This window comes from Leguminivora glycinivorella, chromosome 11 (genome assembly GCF_023078275.1).
Source record: "Leguminivora glycinivorella isolate SPB_JAAS2020 chromosome 11, LegGlyc_1.1, whole genome shotgun sequence".
NCBI lineage: Eukaryota > Metazoa > Arthropoda > Insecta > Lepidoptera > Tortricidae > Leguminivora > Leguminivora glycinivorella.
The window spans coordinates 6,261,813-6,280,715 of NC_062981.1; the positions used below are offsets into that span (position 1 = coordinate 6,261,813).

General features: G+C 37.5%; 1 protein-coding gene across 2 annotated transcripts; it reads right to left on the reverse strand.

Moving 5' to 3' along the window:
- Positions 1 to 476: 476 nt before the first annotated feature.
- Positions 477 to 18,597, reverse strand: LOC125231232 (beta-1,4-N-acetylgalactosaminyltransferase bre-4-like). 2 transcript variants are annotated; one of them, XM_048136618.1, is made up of 9 exons: positions 18,460 to 18,597; positions 17,064 to 17,245; positions 16,192 to 16,487; positions 14,961 to 15,096; positions 13,862 to 13,959; positions 12,731 to 12,911; positions 11,515 to 11,637; positions 3,410 to 3,505; positions 477 to 1,167 (listed from the first exon to the last, which is right to left on the reverse strand). In XM_048136618.1, the coding sequence occupies exons 2-9, from the start codon at positions 17,219 to 17,221 to the stop codon at positions 921 to 923; spliced, it is 1,335 nt and encodes a 444-aa protein (XP_047992575.1). In that variant the 5' UTR covers positions 17,222 to 17,245; positions 18,460 to 18,597; the 3' UTR covers positions 477 to 920. The 2 variants fall into 2 exon arrangements, with proteins under 2 accessions (XP_047992575.1, XP_047992574.1); XM_048136617.1 differs by lacking the exon at positions 18,460 to 18,597 and adding an exon at positions 17,774 to 17,907.
- Between the last annotated feature and the right edge of the window lie 306 nt (positions 18,598 to 18,903).

Below are 18,903 nucleotides of genomic sequence, written 5' to 3' on the forward strand. Positions count from 1 at the left end.
ATAAGAAGATCTTAACATCCCATACATTAAAATGCGACCGCCTTAGAACGCGCATACACTACACCACACATAGATGGCGCTAAAAAAGCGCATCCCATATCTGCTCAATGGCTTACCTGAATCCATCCGAAGTGTAAGGCACCCTAATAAACTTAAAACTCAGTTAAAAAACACTACCTAAATACATTACCTTAAGTTAAATTTTTGGTGAAATTTTGCATATAACCAAAGAGCGGAATTCTTCATAGCAAAAATCAAACTGTCAAAGGGATTGACCTCACCGTTTTATGGATTATCGACCTATCGATAAATATTTGTCACTTAACGAAACAAAGTTAAAGTAATGAAATCAGGCTAAGTGACTTTCAACACAATGTTTCTTTAACTGATGTAAATGAACATATTGTGACAGCAATATATTGTGGAAGAATCTTCTTTAAAACTAAGAGAAGAATCTTTCTGTATCCATTTTTTTATTGTTTTTCTTTTAGGATTATTAACCATTTTAGTAACACGGCACGGAAATCACTCATGAAAACTCAAGTGACATAAATGACATATGTAACGCTGACATGATTTACTTTAATATGGAGATGCAAGTTGCTTATCAAAAAGGTCAAATGTTACAGAATAATCGTTTAAGTAGATTATGGATACCTAATGCGATGTTATTCCGTAACATCGATAACTCGATAAAACAGGTTAGATCAATCCCTTTAGACAGTTTGACTTTTGCCATGAAGAATTCCGCTCTTTGCATGTAACATTTTATCTTTACTTTTCCCTCATAAATGCGTAAAATCTATCGGTTCTCTCATGTTACACCGTGTATACAAATGAGAGACTGTCGTTCCCACAATTAAACTCGTTCCAGAGTTTTGTGGGACAATAAATTATAGATATAAAGTTATCACTGTATTTTAAAAATAAAAAATAGTATTTGTCGCCGAGCCGCTTCGTCGCTTTGTAGAGCGGACATACACTGCCTGTATGTCTTTAAAATTGTTATCTTCTTGAAATAGCTCTTGTATTTCCTGGTACGAGTGGTCGACGTTGACGACTATTTTGGTGAATAGTTTATGTTGAGTCTTGGATACAAGCCGGTATTCTAGCGTGGAGAGGCCATCCATTTGGAAGGCTTTCATGGTTTGGAGGAGTAGCCGGTATCTGGAAGAAAAAAAAAACAGTGCGTGGAATCCCCCGCGCGGAAGCTGTGAAACTTCCTAACATAACCTCAAAAACATTTTTCACCACACCAATTTAACTGATAAAGGCTTACTTTGCTATTCGAAAACAGATAGCAAAATTGCATTTTATCCACAAGAGTGCAAAGTAATTTCATACAAATTGTAACTTTATATCTTGAGCTGGCTGGTAGAAATCCATACTTAATATTATAAATGGGAAAGTGTGTGTCTGTTTGTTTGTCCGTCTTTCACGGCAAAACGGAGCGACGAATCGACGTGATTTTTTAAGTGGAGATAGTTGAAGGGTTGCAGAGTGACATAGGCTACTTATTGTCTAACGCAAGCAAAGCCGCGGGCAAAAGCTAGTTACCTATAAATGACGATTTTGAATTATAAATATTGAACAAATTGATAGATTTGATTTAATTTGATGTTTTATAGTCAGTATTATGGAATGTTAAATTAATTCTAAACTCCATAGTCAGTATTTTGTTCGTGTTGGTGTGGTGAAAAATGTTGTGTTTCACTCGGCGGCAAAGTTTGTTTAACCTTCGTGCCTTAAGAAACCATCGCAACGCTCAAGATTCCACTTTTTATTTCCAATATTGGAATCTTTCGCTTGCTCGGGCTTCAATATTGGCACGTGCGGTTAAACAACAACTTTGCCCCCTCGTAAAACAAATAAGTATTGACAAGTGTCCTTCACGTTTTTGCGTTTAGTTACGTCCATCTTTTTACTGTTTTATAGTTATTTGTTATACAAGGGGGCAAAGTTGTATTTTAACGCCGAGTGTGGAATTGAAAAACGAGCTAGTGAAAGGATTCTATAGTTGAACCACGAGCGAAGCGAGTTTTTTGAGAATAGAATCCTGAACTTGCGAGTTTTTTAACACACGAGAAGTACATTTTGCACCCGAGTGTAACACAAAACTTTTCCCCTCACTATAGCGAGGAAACTACAACTCAAAAAATGCGTTTATCACTGCTTCCAGTAGTTCCACAGGTGGTAAATCATCTTTATTACTAGATTCACCTACCTTTATCAATTTTAAAGTAGTTAATTTGACTTTATTCAAGGTCAAATTACTTTACCCACTAGAGGATAAAATGCGTTTTTACCCGCTGGTATTAAAGGACAAAACACGTGTTTCCGAACTAGTGAGGAAAAAATATTTTACGTTGCTATTTGCTCAAATTTTTGAAAAACAAACATATACACAAAAGCGTTCTGGGCATTCTGTTCTTTCAGTGACTGAGTGAATAAGTGAATGAATGGAATGAGTGAGTCGCGTTGAGACAGAATGTTACGGTTACGCGCTGACTGAATGTTACGCGCTGAGTGAGCGGCATTCCACGCAACGTAACAACAAATACTATGTAAACTCTACGAGTTAATACGTGCAGCTTGGTGCCAAAGTTGGCAACACGCGATACTAGCGCCTCTAGCGGCATGAGTTGATCAAAATAGTTTAGTTCATACAGTTTAAAATTTAAAAAAGTCACACACTCTTATTTCTTTGTTTTATATTCCGTCTAAAAATGTTAAAGTAGATCAAGTAATCGCATTTTGTGTTGTTTTACGTACTAGCCTATACTGAGAAACTACTTTGAACAACTCGTACCGCTAGATGGCGCTGCTAAAATCGTTGCCGCTTCATTGTATAGGAAACGTCACAAGCTGCACGTATTAACTCTAAGGGTTTATATAGTATTTGGTAACAATGACTATGACTGTCAGTTGGAAGTTGCATTAAAAGTTTCATTTCAATAAAATCTTAGATAAGCGGTCTACTCTCGCTATAGGCGTTGACATGCCTCGATATTACAACTCAGATTATAGCCGAGAGTCGTGAAGATTAGACCTATTGGAACACCCACTTTGTCACCAGAAAAAGGTGCGATGTGCAAATCTGTGGGAAGTCAATTCTCCGCACCTATTTTTTTTAAATTTGCCTCCTCTCAGACAAGGTAGATCTGCCAGAGTAAATATGCATACATACATAAACTCAGGCCTATATTCCTAAAACGGGTAGGCGAAGCACATGAACCTGCTGAAGTTTCAGTGTCACTTTTAGAAAACAAAATTGCGTTATTGCAACGAGATATGGGAGTAAATAAATGTGATACTATATGATAAATTTATGGTTTGTGCTAATGCTGCACTCTGGCGGCGTACTATTTCAGATTTTACAGTAATAAGTAATATTTCGGAACATCGTTACCTTCTGTGATTTCGTGGCATTCGGCTGTGCTGTAGCGCTTTATACCGAGCGACAGCCGAACCGTACTGTGAGATTGTGTACCCCGAAGCTATCAATCTGTAAGGAGAATTGAAAGATTTACTGATATTTGAAACAAATACACATCCCATTAATATGTGTTTTTCTTTTGTAGTTTGTATATTAAGTAATATTAGTTCCCATACCAAATTTTAGCTTTAAAGGACATCATCAGTTACCAACTTATCATCTTAAGAATTGATGATCATCAGTGAGAGAGTGACGAAGTCCGGGTTTTCCAGATATCAAAAAAAAAATCAAAAGTTGAAGACCTACGCAGTCAAAACTTTCTTATTTAATAAATGTGTTGTTTGACATCATATATTTTACGAATTGTGAGGGTTTAAAGCACTCAAAGTAAATGTACGTATCTACCTACATTTACTTTGAGGGCATTTGCCCTTATGCGCATTGTTTCGATCTAGACCTTTACATTTTGGAGTACCTACGAGCCCTGGGGTTTAAAAAGATTTGTATACTAGGTACCTACAGCAAAAAGCGTTCAAAATATTACTTCAAGTCGCTGGATGCACTAAACTAATTGTAAAGGTGACGTCACATCAAAATAGGTGGCACTTGACTTGTATTTTCATTAAGAGGGGGTAGAGCAGGGAGAATTTTCAGAATCTGTCAAATTACCCCATTACACACACAAACACCCTTCACTCACACTACCTCAATTTACTGTGAAAGGTCAGTGACCCTTAATTTTTTTCAAGAGTGTTATTTTGAGTTTGTAGTCAACTACTGACCTCCTTTGAGAAATTAAAACTGTAAAAAAGGTAGCATACAAAGACAGAGAAAAAATACGCGTCATCTAGCTTTCCTTCTCTGTCCATGTCTCATGTGACTTTAATTTACCTAAATATGTAGATAACGTTCCTTACTCAGTTGATTGTTTACCTAGGTGTATTTCAAATTACTTTGCACTTCATTTTGCGTTACTTTTCTATACTTAGATTGAAAATCGTCAGCCTGCCTATCCCCGCAAACATTTTTCAAAGACGTGTGTGAAGGCCGATACCTCCAGGCAAACAATTATGGTCGCGTGCTAAATGATAAAACATCAGCCCTATCGCTTTATTTGTAAGTGCGATAGGGACTGCCCGATGTTTTATCATTTATCGCGCGACCATGATTGCCCTGCAGGTCTTCAGAGGCCTGAGCTGTGCATTACGTATATGAGGGTTGTATTAAAGACTATCAGATATTTTCTTTATTCTTTTTGGTCGTTAGGTTTTTTTATCATTTAGTTTATACAAAAATAAAGCATGTGTATAAAATAAAAACCTAATGAATAGAGTACAGCTAGCAGCAGTCAAGTCAGAGACCCAAAGGAAGACAGGGAAATCTTATCATATCCAAGACCGCCATCGCTATCTGCATCAGACTCTTGATCTTACCCAATTTCCTAGTCTCTTCTCTTAATTTCAGTTTCTTGAGTTGAAAATGTTGAAACTCATACTAGGCATTAAATAAAACACAAATACATATAAAATCACAATATAATTTTAAATTATGGCTTAGGCCCTGTACCAGTTGCAGTCGCCACGTCTGTAAAGCCACTTGTAGTTTCTTTTAAATGGCTAAATACTTAGATGTTATGTCATAAACATCTGTGACGTGACTGAAAATTAAAAAACATCGCTCAGAGATAAGGTTCAAATTAGGATGGCAAAAAATACAACAGTGCAGTCAAAATACCATCAAAATACGAAAAAGCAAATATCAATGTCGCCGTATTTCAGGCAATAAGGGCTGTTTTCTCAAATATGAAAAAATCTCAAAAGCAGAACTTTATTAAGACTTTCTAGGAAAATTATTTTGAACTTGATAGGTAGAACAATTTATAAAAGTTTTACAGAAAAAAAATCTGAACTAAGTTTGTAATTATGTATATGAAAAGCATTTTTTTATCTCAGATTGCATATTTTAGTATCGTAACGATTTTTCTTTCAAATAAAAAGAGAATTATTAGAAAAGGTTCACGGTGTCTGCCGTAAACTGGGGTTACATTGACCAATTTGGGAATTTAAACTTCTCTAGCTTCTACATTTAATGGGTATTTTTACCCATTAAATGTAGAAGTTAGAGAAGTATAAATTCCATAATTGGTCAATGTAACGTAACAAAGAAGGAAAAAATGGGACCATCAACTTTTTTAGTCTTTTCCTGCTAAAAATATAGAAAGGTAACAAAATAATGTACGCAAAAAAAAACGATGTTATCAAACTTAAACTGACATTGGGGTTACTTTGATACCCTATGTATTTTTTTAATGGTAATCGAATGTAATCCCTTACAAAAGTATTTTATCTCAAGAAAAGATAAAAAACGGTTCGCAGAGTCAAATATTACAACTCTTTAACGCTATTTTGGGGTTACTTTGATTAAAAATAAAAATTACCATCTTCGAAAAACCAACTTTATTTGCAATTGTTTCAATATTTATCACAAGAAATCAAATTATCAGTCTCAACAAGTACCGTGACATAATCAGACAATAATCAACGATGTGTCATTATGGTCAATGTTACCCCATGCAAGTGATCAAAGACACCCCACATAGTAAATAATTAGTAATAAATGCCTAGTTTGACTTTATGATACAACACTCAATACAATGGTATAGCTAAACACATGTCTGGCAAGCTAATATTCACTGTGAACCTTTTACTTTAATACCCACTACGTTAGTTTAGAAGTTATTTAAACATGAAAAATAGCAACAAACTATGCTTATATTTTGACACGTTATCCGCACTGCCCACGACCATACTTACTTGTTCACTGCGTCAGAGCACCATATAACTATAAAGGTTAGTTTAGGGTTATCATATGTCTAGATTTCGATAAATTTATTTTATTAATACATTACCGACTACTCATAACATATTAGTTCCTTATTTTTTTATAAAATAAATATAATATGCTCGTGACAGGTCAGGTTTTGTTCGTAATCCAAAAAAGTCAACCCTAGCACTTTTCCCTATTCACCCTCTACCCCCTTCCCGACCCTATTCACCCCAACGTTAGGGTGAGCGAAAATTACTAAATAAAACGACATATTTTCAAAGACAACCCGAAGTTCACACCGCTGGAAGATTTTTTGTGTAAAAAATTAGCATGGCACATATAAAAAAACTGCTATCGACGTTCAAAAGTCGGTTTTGGCCCTATTCACCACAAATTAAGTTAGTTCATACCCGTTCCGACCCCATGAACCCAAAATCTTCAGAAAACGATGTACTAAGTAGCCCAAAGTACAGCGCCATCTCTAGGTAAATTGGGTTACTAATTTGTGCAAACTACTTAAGTCGCAATAGATGTCATTTCATTTAGTATTTTGGAGGTAACTAGTAAAGATAATTTAGTTTTACAATTGTGCGAAAATAGATTCTCATTTGGCCGGATTTTTTAACCGAATTCCAAAATTCAAAAGGTTATAAATGTATAGTTTTTTTTTAAATATCACTCCTGGTCCAATTTAATATCCCACAAATATTAACGGCAAACTGATAATGACTTAAGTATTTTTGAAATAAATTTGTGACAAATGTAAGTAGTTTAGTAATTAGGCGCCGACTGATTGTGGGTAGGTTATATTTTCGCTCTCTGCTAATAAATCTTGTATGGAACGGACGTGTTTTCTTTGGTGCCTCTTCATCAGCGCTGATCTTCGGCTGGGAGCATACCTTACAAAATTGAATGCCGAAAAAAAAGTTTATCAGCAAAAATTACTTACTTGAAAATAAAGTCATAACCGTTTTCATACTTATGCATTGAAATAGATATCACGCACGAAAGTAAGAACGACAAGGCCTCCTGGTGGCTGAGCCGGGAATGGAACCCGCCATCTCTCTCGCTATACCCTAAATCCTCTAAGTGCCACTTGCACCAACGAATATGGAGGGTTAACCTGAGGGTTAACCCACCATTTTACATGGAATTTGACAGTTGACAGCCCACTAACCCTGAGTTAAGTGGTTGGTGCAAAAGGGCCTTAAAGATTCATATACGAGGTGGTCAAAATGTGCCTATCAGAGATAACATACTTACACTAGAGAAATTTCGTCGGGTACCACACGGCGGGCGGGTGGCCTAGTGGTAATGACGTTAGCTGCGTAAGCTGAAGACCCGGGTTCGATTCCCAGCTCGGCCACTAGTGGGCCTTATCGTTTTTTCTTTCGTGTATGATATCTATTTCAATTTATGTATGAATGTATGTGAACACTTTATTGTACATAAGACAAGTTAGGACATAAAAATACAGTATAGTTATGGTGTACAAAGGCGAACTTATACCTATAAGGGATCTCTTCCAACCTTTGAGCGAATTGAGAATTTATTATTTATATAAACTTGAAAATAACAATTCAAAAATTATTCAATAAAATAATTTTATTTCTTCCCTAGATGTATAGTTTCATACTTATGATTTTTATTTTAAAGTAATCCGTTTATATTATAGCAACCATGGGTGTTTTTTGTGGACTTAAGTAGAAACGTTGACTTGTGGTTGACAGAAGTGTGATTAACATTTCTAAATGTTAATTTATTGTATCTAGTCTAACTACGAAGCAATACATTGACGTATAAATTGCGTCCATATACAGAGAGGTCATTCATAAAAACATCACTTTAGGTAAGTTATATATCTTTTATACAATTTGACAACCATTGACTACACATCCCAATTCACCCCTCTTCCGACCCTAATCACCCCCTTCGTAAACCTATTCACCCCCTTTGCGACCCGTTTCCCCCCATTATTGATCCTATTCACCCCTCAGTCCGCGGATATTTGTTCATCACGTAAAAGTTCCCCAACACAGTTGCATCGCTTTCTTCATGAAAACCATTATAAAAATGAAAATATGTCTTATGATTTTCTGTTAAACATAAACTTTAGAAGTGTAGGTATACACTACATTCAAAAGGATAATGAACAAATTCTTAGCAAAATTTCACACAAAAATGAAGTTAAAATGAGTAAAAAATCCAATAAATTTGAATGCCTACTTTGACAGACATTTTCATGTCTGTAAATATATTATTTACATAAATCATAAAATATATTATTTAAATATAATAGCATTATATACCCCGGGAACCCTATTCACCCCAAATTACAATATTTATTAAATTGTCAATATGTAAAATGTCGGAAAGTACGGAACGGAACCCTACACTGACCGTGGTCCGATGCGCTCTTGGCCGGTTTTTCTTCTTAATGATATGTAGAGATAATATAAAAATTCACCTCCCAATTTATAATAAGTTTTTTTGCAAAAAACACAGAACTTAATTTAGATAGAAGAAACAAATTCATATATTTGTATAGGGGCCGAGCGTGTCAAATTTTGTACTGAAGTTGATTCTTGCCTGTAATTTTAAATATGTCTCAGGCTCTTGATTATTCATAATTTTTGTGTTGTTGCAATTGAATATCACGTAACGAGGCATTTTTTATGTTTTGGTTGACTTCAACTTACAAAAATTGACGCCCGAAAGCTGCAAGCTGCTAGTAAAGACGGACAAATCAGTGGATTTCACTGAGTTCAGTTGACACGCTAAGTAGATACGTTTGCTTGATCTATGGTATATATGACATCTGTGCAAAAAAAATCATTTTTGGCACAGGCTTTACCTTAGCCGACTGTACCTTTCTTTCAAAAATCATCTATTGCTCTCCGAGATGTTTCTAAATACTCCTTACTCAATGGGGATACGACGTTTCATAACAGAGTTCCTCTGACCACCTTTCTGCTCCATCATCAGATCACCTCCATGATACCAGAATATTGCATTGTCACGTGATTTACATAAGTGTGCAAAATTTCAGCTCAATCGCAAATCGGAAAGTGGGTCAAATTTAGCTTCTACGTTTTGGCCCAAACTAAGATATACTAACAAGGCAAGTTGAATAAAAGCTTGTAAAAAGGCTTCTGATATCAGATTTGTAATAAGTTTACTTGTCATAGTTTATCAACAGATGAGACAGACATATGCACTGACAATACTTCACGTGTTTCGTGAGATGTCAAATCACCTCATACAATTTACCGCTCTAAGGCAACTAAGGTAGGGTTTGTTATTGCACTTTAGTTACATATTAATGATTTCTAGCCCGTAAGATACATATTTGCTTTAACAATGGATAGATATTTATGCGAGTGAGAGTGTAATTTAGATTTTTATTTATAAGGAATCAAATATTTTTAAGCTACCCGATCAGATATTTCTGCGGATAAGGACACTTCCCACATCTGCCGTCTAGCAATCGTAGCGTCGGGCCAACTGTATGGCTAAGCCGCGCCGACGCGGCGTCTTTTTCCATACAGTTGGCCCGACGCTACGCTCGCGAGACGCTAGAAAGAGAGACGATGTTTTTGCCGGTCACGGAGCATCACAAATTTTTGCCGGGAATATGTCGTCATATACTTATGGTCCCCTATAGAAAATTAGATATTTTTGCACGGCGACCGTTCATAGTCATATATGCTGGTGATTGTTCCATGAATATTTGGTCTAGTCTACTTGAGTGGAGAAGTACCATTCAAAACGAGCGTTAACTTTCTAAACAACAATATATTTAGGTACTTTATAATTATTATTGTTTTCAACTTACGGTTACGTGTTCGTGGTATGCACAGAGTAAATCTTTAATGAAATTGAGACATTTTTTTATATATACAATTAAATTTGAACTAGAAGCACTAAACCTATACCCGCCCGCATTCCCCTTTTTTCTATTCTAAGAATCGATTAATACGTATCTGAATATGTATGAATAAATTAAATTGTAATTGTTTACATACAACCTGTGAAGTTTGGTTGACAAAATTTGACGTAGGTACTGTCATATATATTTTTAAAATGACGTACTGTTAATACCAGCGTAATGAAAATGTATTCCAATGAGTAAAACAAAACATGAAACTTTTTTCAATTTAACCGAACTAGAATGAAATCATTTATACTCATTAGGTTGTGTTCGTTATTTTCTTTAATAATGTGATATATTTTTATTTATTTTTTATGCACAAGCCATGCACCTTTAAATTTTAAATGAGATTGGATCTCCACCTGACATATTTGATTTACCCTATTTATTATGAGCACAGTTTTACACTGGTATGGTTTTTCGTGTACGTACACTATTTTCTGTCAAAATATTTGTCAAATCTAATTGTCAACGCGGAGCGACCGGCGACACGTCTGCCTCCGATGAGCCGCTCACGGCGTCTAATCGAAAGGAGAATTCTGACGGCAATGGCGAATGTATGGAAATTTTACGATAGTTTAAATTTAAGGTAAAATTTCTTTGTTGCCTTTGAGAGGAAAAATATAAAAAACCTCAAAACTTCTAGTCCATTTATCTGGCTTTTAGAATCACTTAATGTTATAACTAAAGTATTGAATTTTTTTAACAAAGTTTACTAAACGGCGACATACGTTTTTCTCATTTTAGGTCAACTTTGCGTGGGTTTATTTATTATACCTTTAATAATTAGAGATTCTGAATAGTCAAAAGTTGTAGACACACTCTTTAAGATAATAACTCCATTTATTTTATTTCATTTAATTTAGAAATGTGAGCAGCATTTGTTAAACGCCGAATGCACTTTTCGAGGATTTCGTACGACCCCCTCTTAATTCATCGTCATAAATCTTTACTTTTGCATTGACTGGCAAAATGACTGCCTTTTACCAATTAATAAGTACAAAGAGGATCGAGTATTATAGAGAATTACTGTCGAAGTAAAATGTGTAATCACAGTGCATAGAGTGCCATCTCTTGACACAGGCTTAAAACTTTTGAACCTCAGTTTTGACAATTTGGCCCATATTCTTAGCTTGATATGTTTTAAAATGTCAAATATTAATATTAGAGCCATCTAGCTGAGCGTACCCCAAAGGTGTAATGCCATCTAGGCCACCGTACCTTTTTCTGTATGGTACTGAGGTACGTTTTTTTCTTAGACTTTATCTGTCTATACGGAGTTATATATGTCTTTGATAAGTATCTGTATAGAAAAAAATACCTGTAATATAAGTCATTGTCCTCACCGCCCCATCCCCAATAACCGTTAGAGTAGCCGTTGGCATTGGCAAATTGTTCCACAGTTACGGCTGCAACTCCGCCAAAGTTTCCTTTCAATATAGCTCTAAAAATGTTAAACAATGCATTAGAAATGTTATAAAAATTTGAAGTTAAAAAATACCACTTGCTCCGACGGATTTATTTAAAACCTCTGTCAAGTTGCTTGGCCTAGTATAAGCTACGATCGATAATGCGCGCGATAATGCAGCTCTGTTAGATGGCGTAAAATATTCTCCCCCCCCCCCCCCTCTTCCCATTATGTCAGGTAGAAAATCTTACTACTTACATTAGCTTATTTCAAATCTATCAGCTATATGAGCTCTAAAACATCACCAAACAGTCTTCCCTAAGATAATTTCGCGTCTATAACCTTGGATGCCGCAAACGCGGACAAGAGTACATGTTTCGCTGATGGAGCGGCAATAAGTTTACGTCGTGGAATATGTAGCACTGCCAACTACCCGCCTCAATAAAGCCAACTTTTGTGAGCTATATGAGCTTTAAGTATCACGAGATATAGATATTTCTTAAGTCTCACCTAAGATTATTTCCCTCCACTAATGTGTCATTACAACCTCGGATGCCGCGCACTCGAGCAAGAATACACGTTACGCCGATCGAGCGGCAATAAGTTTACGTCGTGGAATATATAGCACTGCCAACCACCCGTCTCAATAAAACCAACGTTTGTGAACTATATGAGTTCTAAAGTATCTCCAGATATAGATCCTTTCTTAAGTCTCACCTAAGATCATTTCCCTCCACTATTGCGTCATACAACCTCGGATGCCGCGCACTCGGGCAAGAATACACGTTACGCCGATCGAGCGGCAATAAGTTTACGTCGTGGAATATATAGCACTGCCAACCACCCGTCTCAATAAAATCAACGTTTGTGAACTATATGAGTTCTAAAGTATCTCCAGATATAGATCCTTTCTTAAGTCTCACCTAAGATCATTTCCCTCCACTATTGCGTCATACAACCTCGGATGCCGCGCACTCGGGCAAGAATACACGTTACGCCGATCGAGCGGCAATAAGTTTACGTCGTGGAATATATAGCACTGCCAACCACCCGTCTCAATAAAACCAACGTTTGTGAACTATATGAGTTCTAAAGTATCTCCAGATATAGATCCTTTCTTAAGTCTCACCTAAGATCATTTCCCTCCACTATTGCGTCATACAACCTCGGATGCCGCGCACTCGGGCAAGAATACACGTTACGGTGATCGAGCGGCAACAAATCTACGTCGTGGAATATATAGCACTCCCAACCACCAGCCTCAATGAACCCCACGTTCATGAGCTTGCCGCGGTTAAACTCGCGTGTACCTGAGCAAATGAAAGAAAGAAAGCTTAGCATAGGGATGACGACTACATAAAAAATGGCATTCTGTTTAGTCCGTCAGTTAGATCGTCCAAAAATACTGAACACATATGTTTCGCTTTCATGCACTAATTAATGAAGATATAGAGCATCAAAGTTCCAGTGTGGGGGCTTGTGACAGTTGTGACGTCACCTCTAAGTAAAAATTGTACCTAGGCGTGACGTCACGCGAAACTTCAACTCACTGTACCGTCGTCATTTTTCGTTTACGAGAAAAAAGAAAAAATACGTGTCTAAATTTTTTTGGTAATCAAACTGACGGACTAATTAGTTTTTTTTTATCGTCTCGACTATTCTCCTTGCGTTATCCCGGCAGTCGTCACGAGTCATGGGAACCGGGGGTCCGCTTTGACAATTCCAAGTTTTGGCTTAGGCACTAGTATACAGTGACTGCCATCTGACCTTCCAATACGAACAGGGTAAGGGTAACAAGGCCTTATTGGGATTAGTCCGATTTCCTCGCGATGTTTCCCATCACCGAAAAGCGACTGGCAATATCAAATGACATTTCGCACATAAGTTCCGAAAAATTCATTGGTACGAGCCAGGGTTCTAACCCGCGACCTCCGGATCGAAAGTCACAAGTTCTTACCGCTAGGCCACCACACCAGCCTTTCAATGCAATCAAATCGTCGCGACCCTAATATATTTTAACATGGGGCAGTCGGTAGGATTTTTCTAGCACACTTAGCTACGGGCACTGCTTACTATCAGGCGGGCCGTATGCTTGTTTGCCACCATGTGGTATAAAAAAAACTTAATTTAAAGTACAGTCGACTACAAAGAGATTTATACATTTTATCACCTTATTGCATTTACATTGCATTGTAATAAGGTGAAAAAGTGGATACATCTCTTTGTAGTCGATTGTACCTAAATATGTGTTTAGATTTACCTGTTTGCTCCACGACAAATATTCCATAATCCAGTTGTTGTTTAATCAAAAACGGATGCATGTGATTCAAAAACGTTGCCAAATTCTCCTCTCTATCTCTGCAAAAGTAAACCAACCAACAGACAAGTGTATAATTCTGTTTTTTCTACTCCCGTAATTCGTAGTTTAAAACCCTAAAAGATGCCTGCCCCCGGCCGACGCCCCGCGCACCCACGCATACGTTATAGCCTTTAAAGCATTGTCAGAAAGTCTTAAATAGATATAGCGTGGCTGCGTGGGGCACCGGACGGGAGCTGGCGGCGGCGCGGGGGAGTGCGAGCGACAGGGTGAGGCAGGAACGGAGGGGAACAGTTAAACACCGTTGCATACAATACTTTTTCTACAACCATGCACTTACTTTTTAATAGTTTTCTAGAATAACTTTCGTGAAATTCACACTGTTCCCTGTATTTTGATTTTTCCTCTGTAATGATCCTGCACTCACCCTGTCGCGCGCACTCCCCCGCGCCGCCGCAACCCCCGGCGCCCCGCGCACCCACGCTATATCCCTTAAAGGCTACCTAACAATACTTTAAGAGCTATATCGTATGCGCGGGTGCGCGGGACGCCGGGCGGGGCGGGCATCTTTTATGCAGGGTTTTAACGATCTATGCTCGACCCTGCATGTAAATGACGAATAACAGTTCGGGAGCAGAAAAAATACTAAGTATTACAAATATGAAGGGGATATTAACTTTGATATGGGTGTCTGGCGGAACATGTCCCCGCCAATATAAGCCAATAAAAGCGCAAGAGCATTGACTACTTTTTCTCGAAGTTTGTATGTCTGTCCCATCATGGAAACCATAGGGTATTCCGGACCTTTGGCAGGCGTGCGCGGAACGAAGCCAACACTTACTATGGCTCAGCCACGACATTGGTCTAAGCGCGACATTGGTGAGCGGCGGCCATACATTGGAGCGAGACACAGCGATGGGGCTTTTCATTCGCACGTATGGCTTCCGCATATCGCTGTCGCGCTTAGACCAATGTCGTGCCTGGGCCGTTAGAGGCCCTTTTGACACTTTAATAACATTTAAGGGGTATACAATTGACGAACCTGTAAGGCACTATGATGGCAACTCTGTTTCTAGCCGAGCAATTGGACGGTGTGTACCGCCCTCCTAACTTCACCAGAGGGTTTCTCTTCTCTACGGTACCTAGCGATATAACTGACGTGGTCGCGTTGATTGGGCCTGAAATGAAACGTGTGTATAGTTTATAGCCTAAAATGAGCAATTCCCGTTAAGTTTGTACATTTGGATCACGTCTCCGATTTGGATCAAAATTGGTAGGCTTATAGAATCCATGATGCTGAGCAAGATCCACTAGGTTTCCCAAAATGTCCTAGGTTGATTGTATGAAACTTTCCTTTTTTGTTACCAAACATGTACCTATTTCTATACATGTTCGGTAACAAAGGTTTCTACCTGGTAACAAAAAAGGAAGGTTTCATACCAACTACATAGGACATTTTGGGAAACCCAGTGGATCTTGCTCGGCATCATGGACTCTACCAGCCTACCAATTTTTATCAAAATCGGAGACGTGGTCCAAATGTACAAACTTAACGGGAATTGCTCAATTATCATCATTTTTATTATCAGAAACATTTTAATCAAAAACAAATGACTAATCTGGGCCCTGGGGCACAACCTGTGGGCTATTTCATCACAGTAACGTTGACACATGACACTGACAATTCTGTGCCTATTTCTTGGTCGATAAGTTTAGTAACATTAATAATTAACAATGTTACTCAGCGTCAGTATTTCCTTGTTGAGCAGGCAATGAACAGAGAAGTGCCACTGCAATTAACGTTTACAATGTTCATATCGACGAACATCAAACGTAAGTTTTTCGAAAAGAATTACAGAACTAGTATTAGTTGTTGCCACTGTAGCCTCTTTCTCTGAAACCACGAAGAAGACTTCATACTTCTAATTAATTTTCAAGCTATCATTTAACAAAATGAGGAGGTTTTATAACACTTTCTGTCCGTCGGCAGGAAACGCAGGCACGCCTCGGTCGACAATTAGAAATAGAAATAGAAATATTTATTAACTTAAAAACACCATTAATATACAGTGGGGAAACAAGCCTTTGGGTTCTGAGCTAGGATATCCTGTATTTTACAGAACACATGGGTACTTAAAATTAAATTTACTAGTTAATCTAAAATGAAATTACCTTGCTTACTTTACTGGCCTAGAGTGTATATAAATATTATCATTTTTAAACTGTTTACTTAATGTGGCAAGATTGAAACTAATGAGAAATGTCATACACACCTAAATCGGCCGGCAAATTACACCGCTTTCGTTCGTCACTGGAATCAGACATGGGTTTTGTGGCGACTATCCTGTTTTTCCGACGAACTCGTCGACTGACATTTCTGATGGCACTGATGGCTTTATCTGTGACGGCATTTAGATCTTGAAAGTCGTAGAACTTCCCGGTGGCGTCACTGAAGTTATTGGATGGTTCGGATCGGTGAGTAAAAATCGGATTATTGGCCTCTTCGTTGGCTGTGGCCGTGCTTTGTACCACTTCGGACCACTGGGGCTCAATATGTGGATGTGTGGAACTGTGGAAACATGTAAATAGTAGGTAATTACTGAATATTTTTTATGTAAGATATACCTACGGGGCCCATTTAGACGGTACGAGAACTCGCGTACGACTCATACGAGTTTTATTACATTGCGGTATTTGATGGCTGTGCAAAATTTTATGTAACCTCAACAGCCCGCAATGTAACTAAAATCGCATGCGAGTTCGCACGAAGATACATTGGTTAGTATTATTACCTATTAATAATCTTCCCTTCTAATAACCACATGATAAGCCGAAATAAAATAGGGAAACGTCAGCCCTGCTTGTCCAAACAACCTTAGATTCCGTTTTCCGTTATCTTGACTGGATCACTGGATTAACATCAATTTGACGTGTATTAACCATACCACTTTCATCTTGAGTATGGTGTTAAACCAGCGTTTTTCAAAGTCTGGGGCGATTGTTAAGGGGGCGCGGGATCGTGGAAAAAATGCACACATCAGACATTACCTACAACTAATAATAAGAATTGAGGATATTTCATTTTTGACGACAGGGGTACGTGCATAAAAAAGTTTAGGAGCCCCTGTGCTAAGGAGTTACTTACGTGCTTTTTTTCTTAGTGCGAAAAATCGGTGTGTATTTCTCGTATAATAATCGATCAGTCTTCGATGTATCTTTGAAGAACAAGTACAATTGGTACATGATAAATGAGGATGCGATCGCCAACATCACCCAGACGCGAAGAATCGATAGGGGTGCCATTCCCTTTCTGCGGTACGAGTAACTCTGGAAGAATACATTTTTTTTTTTCGGAGGAGCAGAAAAATAATAGGTTGGTATCTACAAACCTTGGCAATCTTCAAAAAGTGAACAGGTTCACATATTGTCATTGTCACCTAGGATATTTCAAACGTTTTTACGGCCCAGAATGTGTATTTCACGACCATGTCATTGTCAGTCGCTCAAAGTAAAATAAAACGTATGCCTTGAAACCCTCGAAACGCTCATGTTTCTATTTTTTATCGCGTATATATCCTCCTCCTTGCGTTATCCCCGCATTTGCCACGGCTCATAAGAGCCTGGGGTCCGCTTTGACAACTAATCATATAGTACTCATTTAAAGTACAAATATCCATACGTAGAGGGGCTAAACTACATAGGTACATACATAAACTCACTCTTATCCTATATTCGTGTAGGCAGAGCATATGAAACTGGTTAAGTTTCAGTGCTACTCTTGGCAATTAAGGGGTTAAAATAAAAACTTAAACTACTGCCACATGGGCAAAACAATGTACCGCCGTAGGTGCTCACCGGAGTCCATGGACGCATTTAATCCAGGTACTGGCTAGTTCTAAAATCTAAGTCGATGTAGATTTGTTTTCACTGCACAACAGATAACTATCACGGTAAATAAATAGGTCTAGATGTAACAACTTAGTCCGTTTTCACATTATCCGATCCGATATCGGATGTCAGAAGGATTTCAAAGGAAAAAATTAAAGATGGCGGCTTAAATGTATGGGATATCGGTCCGACATCCGATATCGGATCAGATAATGTGAAAACGCACTATCACGGTAAATAAATAGGTCTTAGATTGTAACCACTTATCCTGTATTTGTGTCAGAGGACTTAACACGAAACTCAAAATTTGTTTATCCACCTCTCTTTTACTGTTATATATACGAAAGATACTCGTAGAGGCAGATGATGAAATATGTAGGTTTGAGACTTATTTGAGATTTTTAGTACAAAACTAACTAAAGAACTGAAATCTACGTTACACTAGCAACAACTGAAAAGTATGGATTGATACATTTACTAGTTATATTATCGTGTTTTTGATACTTAGGTACTCACTATTAAAACAATTTAATCGCTTGCGATATCACATTACTTACATTAAACGCACAAGTATGAAGATTGTGTGGTAATAAACAATATAGCTACAAAATGCTTACATTTTGTATTATAGGGCATTAATTTAAGGTACGTACCTACAATGAAATAATAATCTTGCTATGGGCTGCATTTTTCTTATCTCATTTAATGCTTAGATACCTAGTAGAAATTTAATTTCTTCAAAAAATATCTAGTTTAACACAGAAATACTTTTACTGAACACGATGTTTAAATAATTTCTTTAAGGAAACTGTAAGTCTAGCTTTAAAAATTTCCAGTGTTTTTATATATAACTTTAAAATACTGTTTGTTTATTACTTAAATAAATAAATAAAATAATAAACATTATTTTCATAGAAACGCCATAAATGTGACTGTTATGATGACAAAGTCAACTGAGCGCGTAGACAATAGGCCAATCTGGCCAATCGTTTACGTTCGTTAGGTTAGAGCAGCGCCGGCCCGTGCACTCGATCAGGGTAGAGCGAGTTTGAGTTTCGGCGCCCTTGGGAAGAAGTTTCACGACGTATATAAAAAAA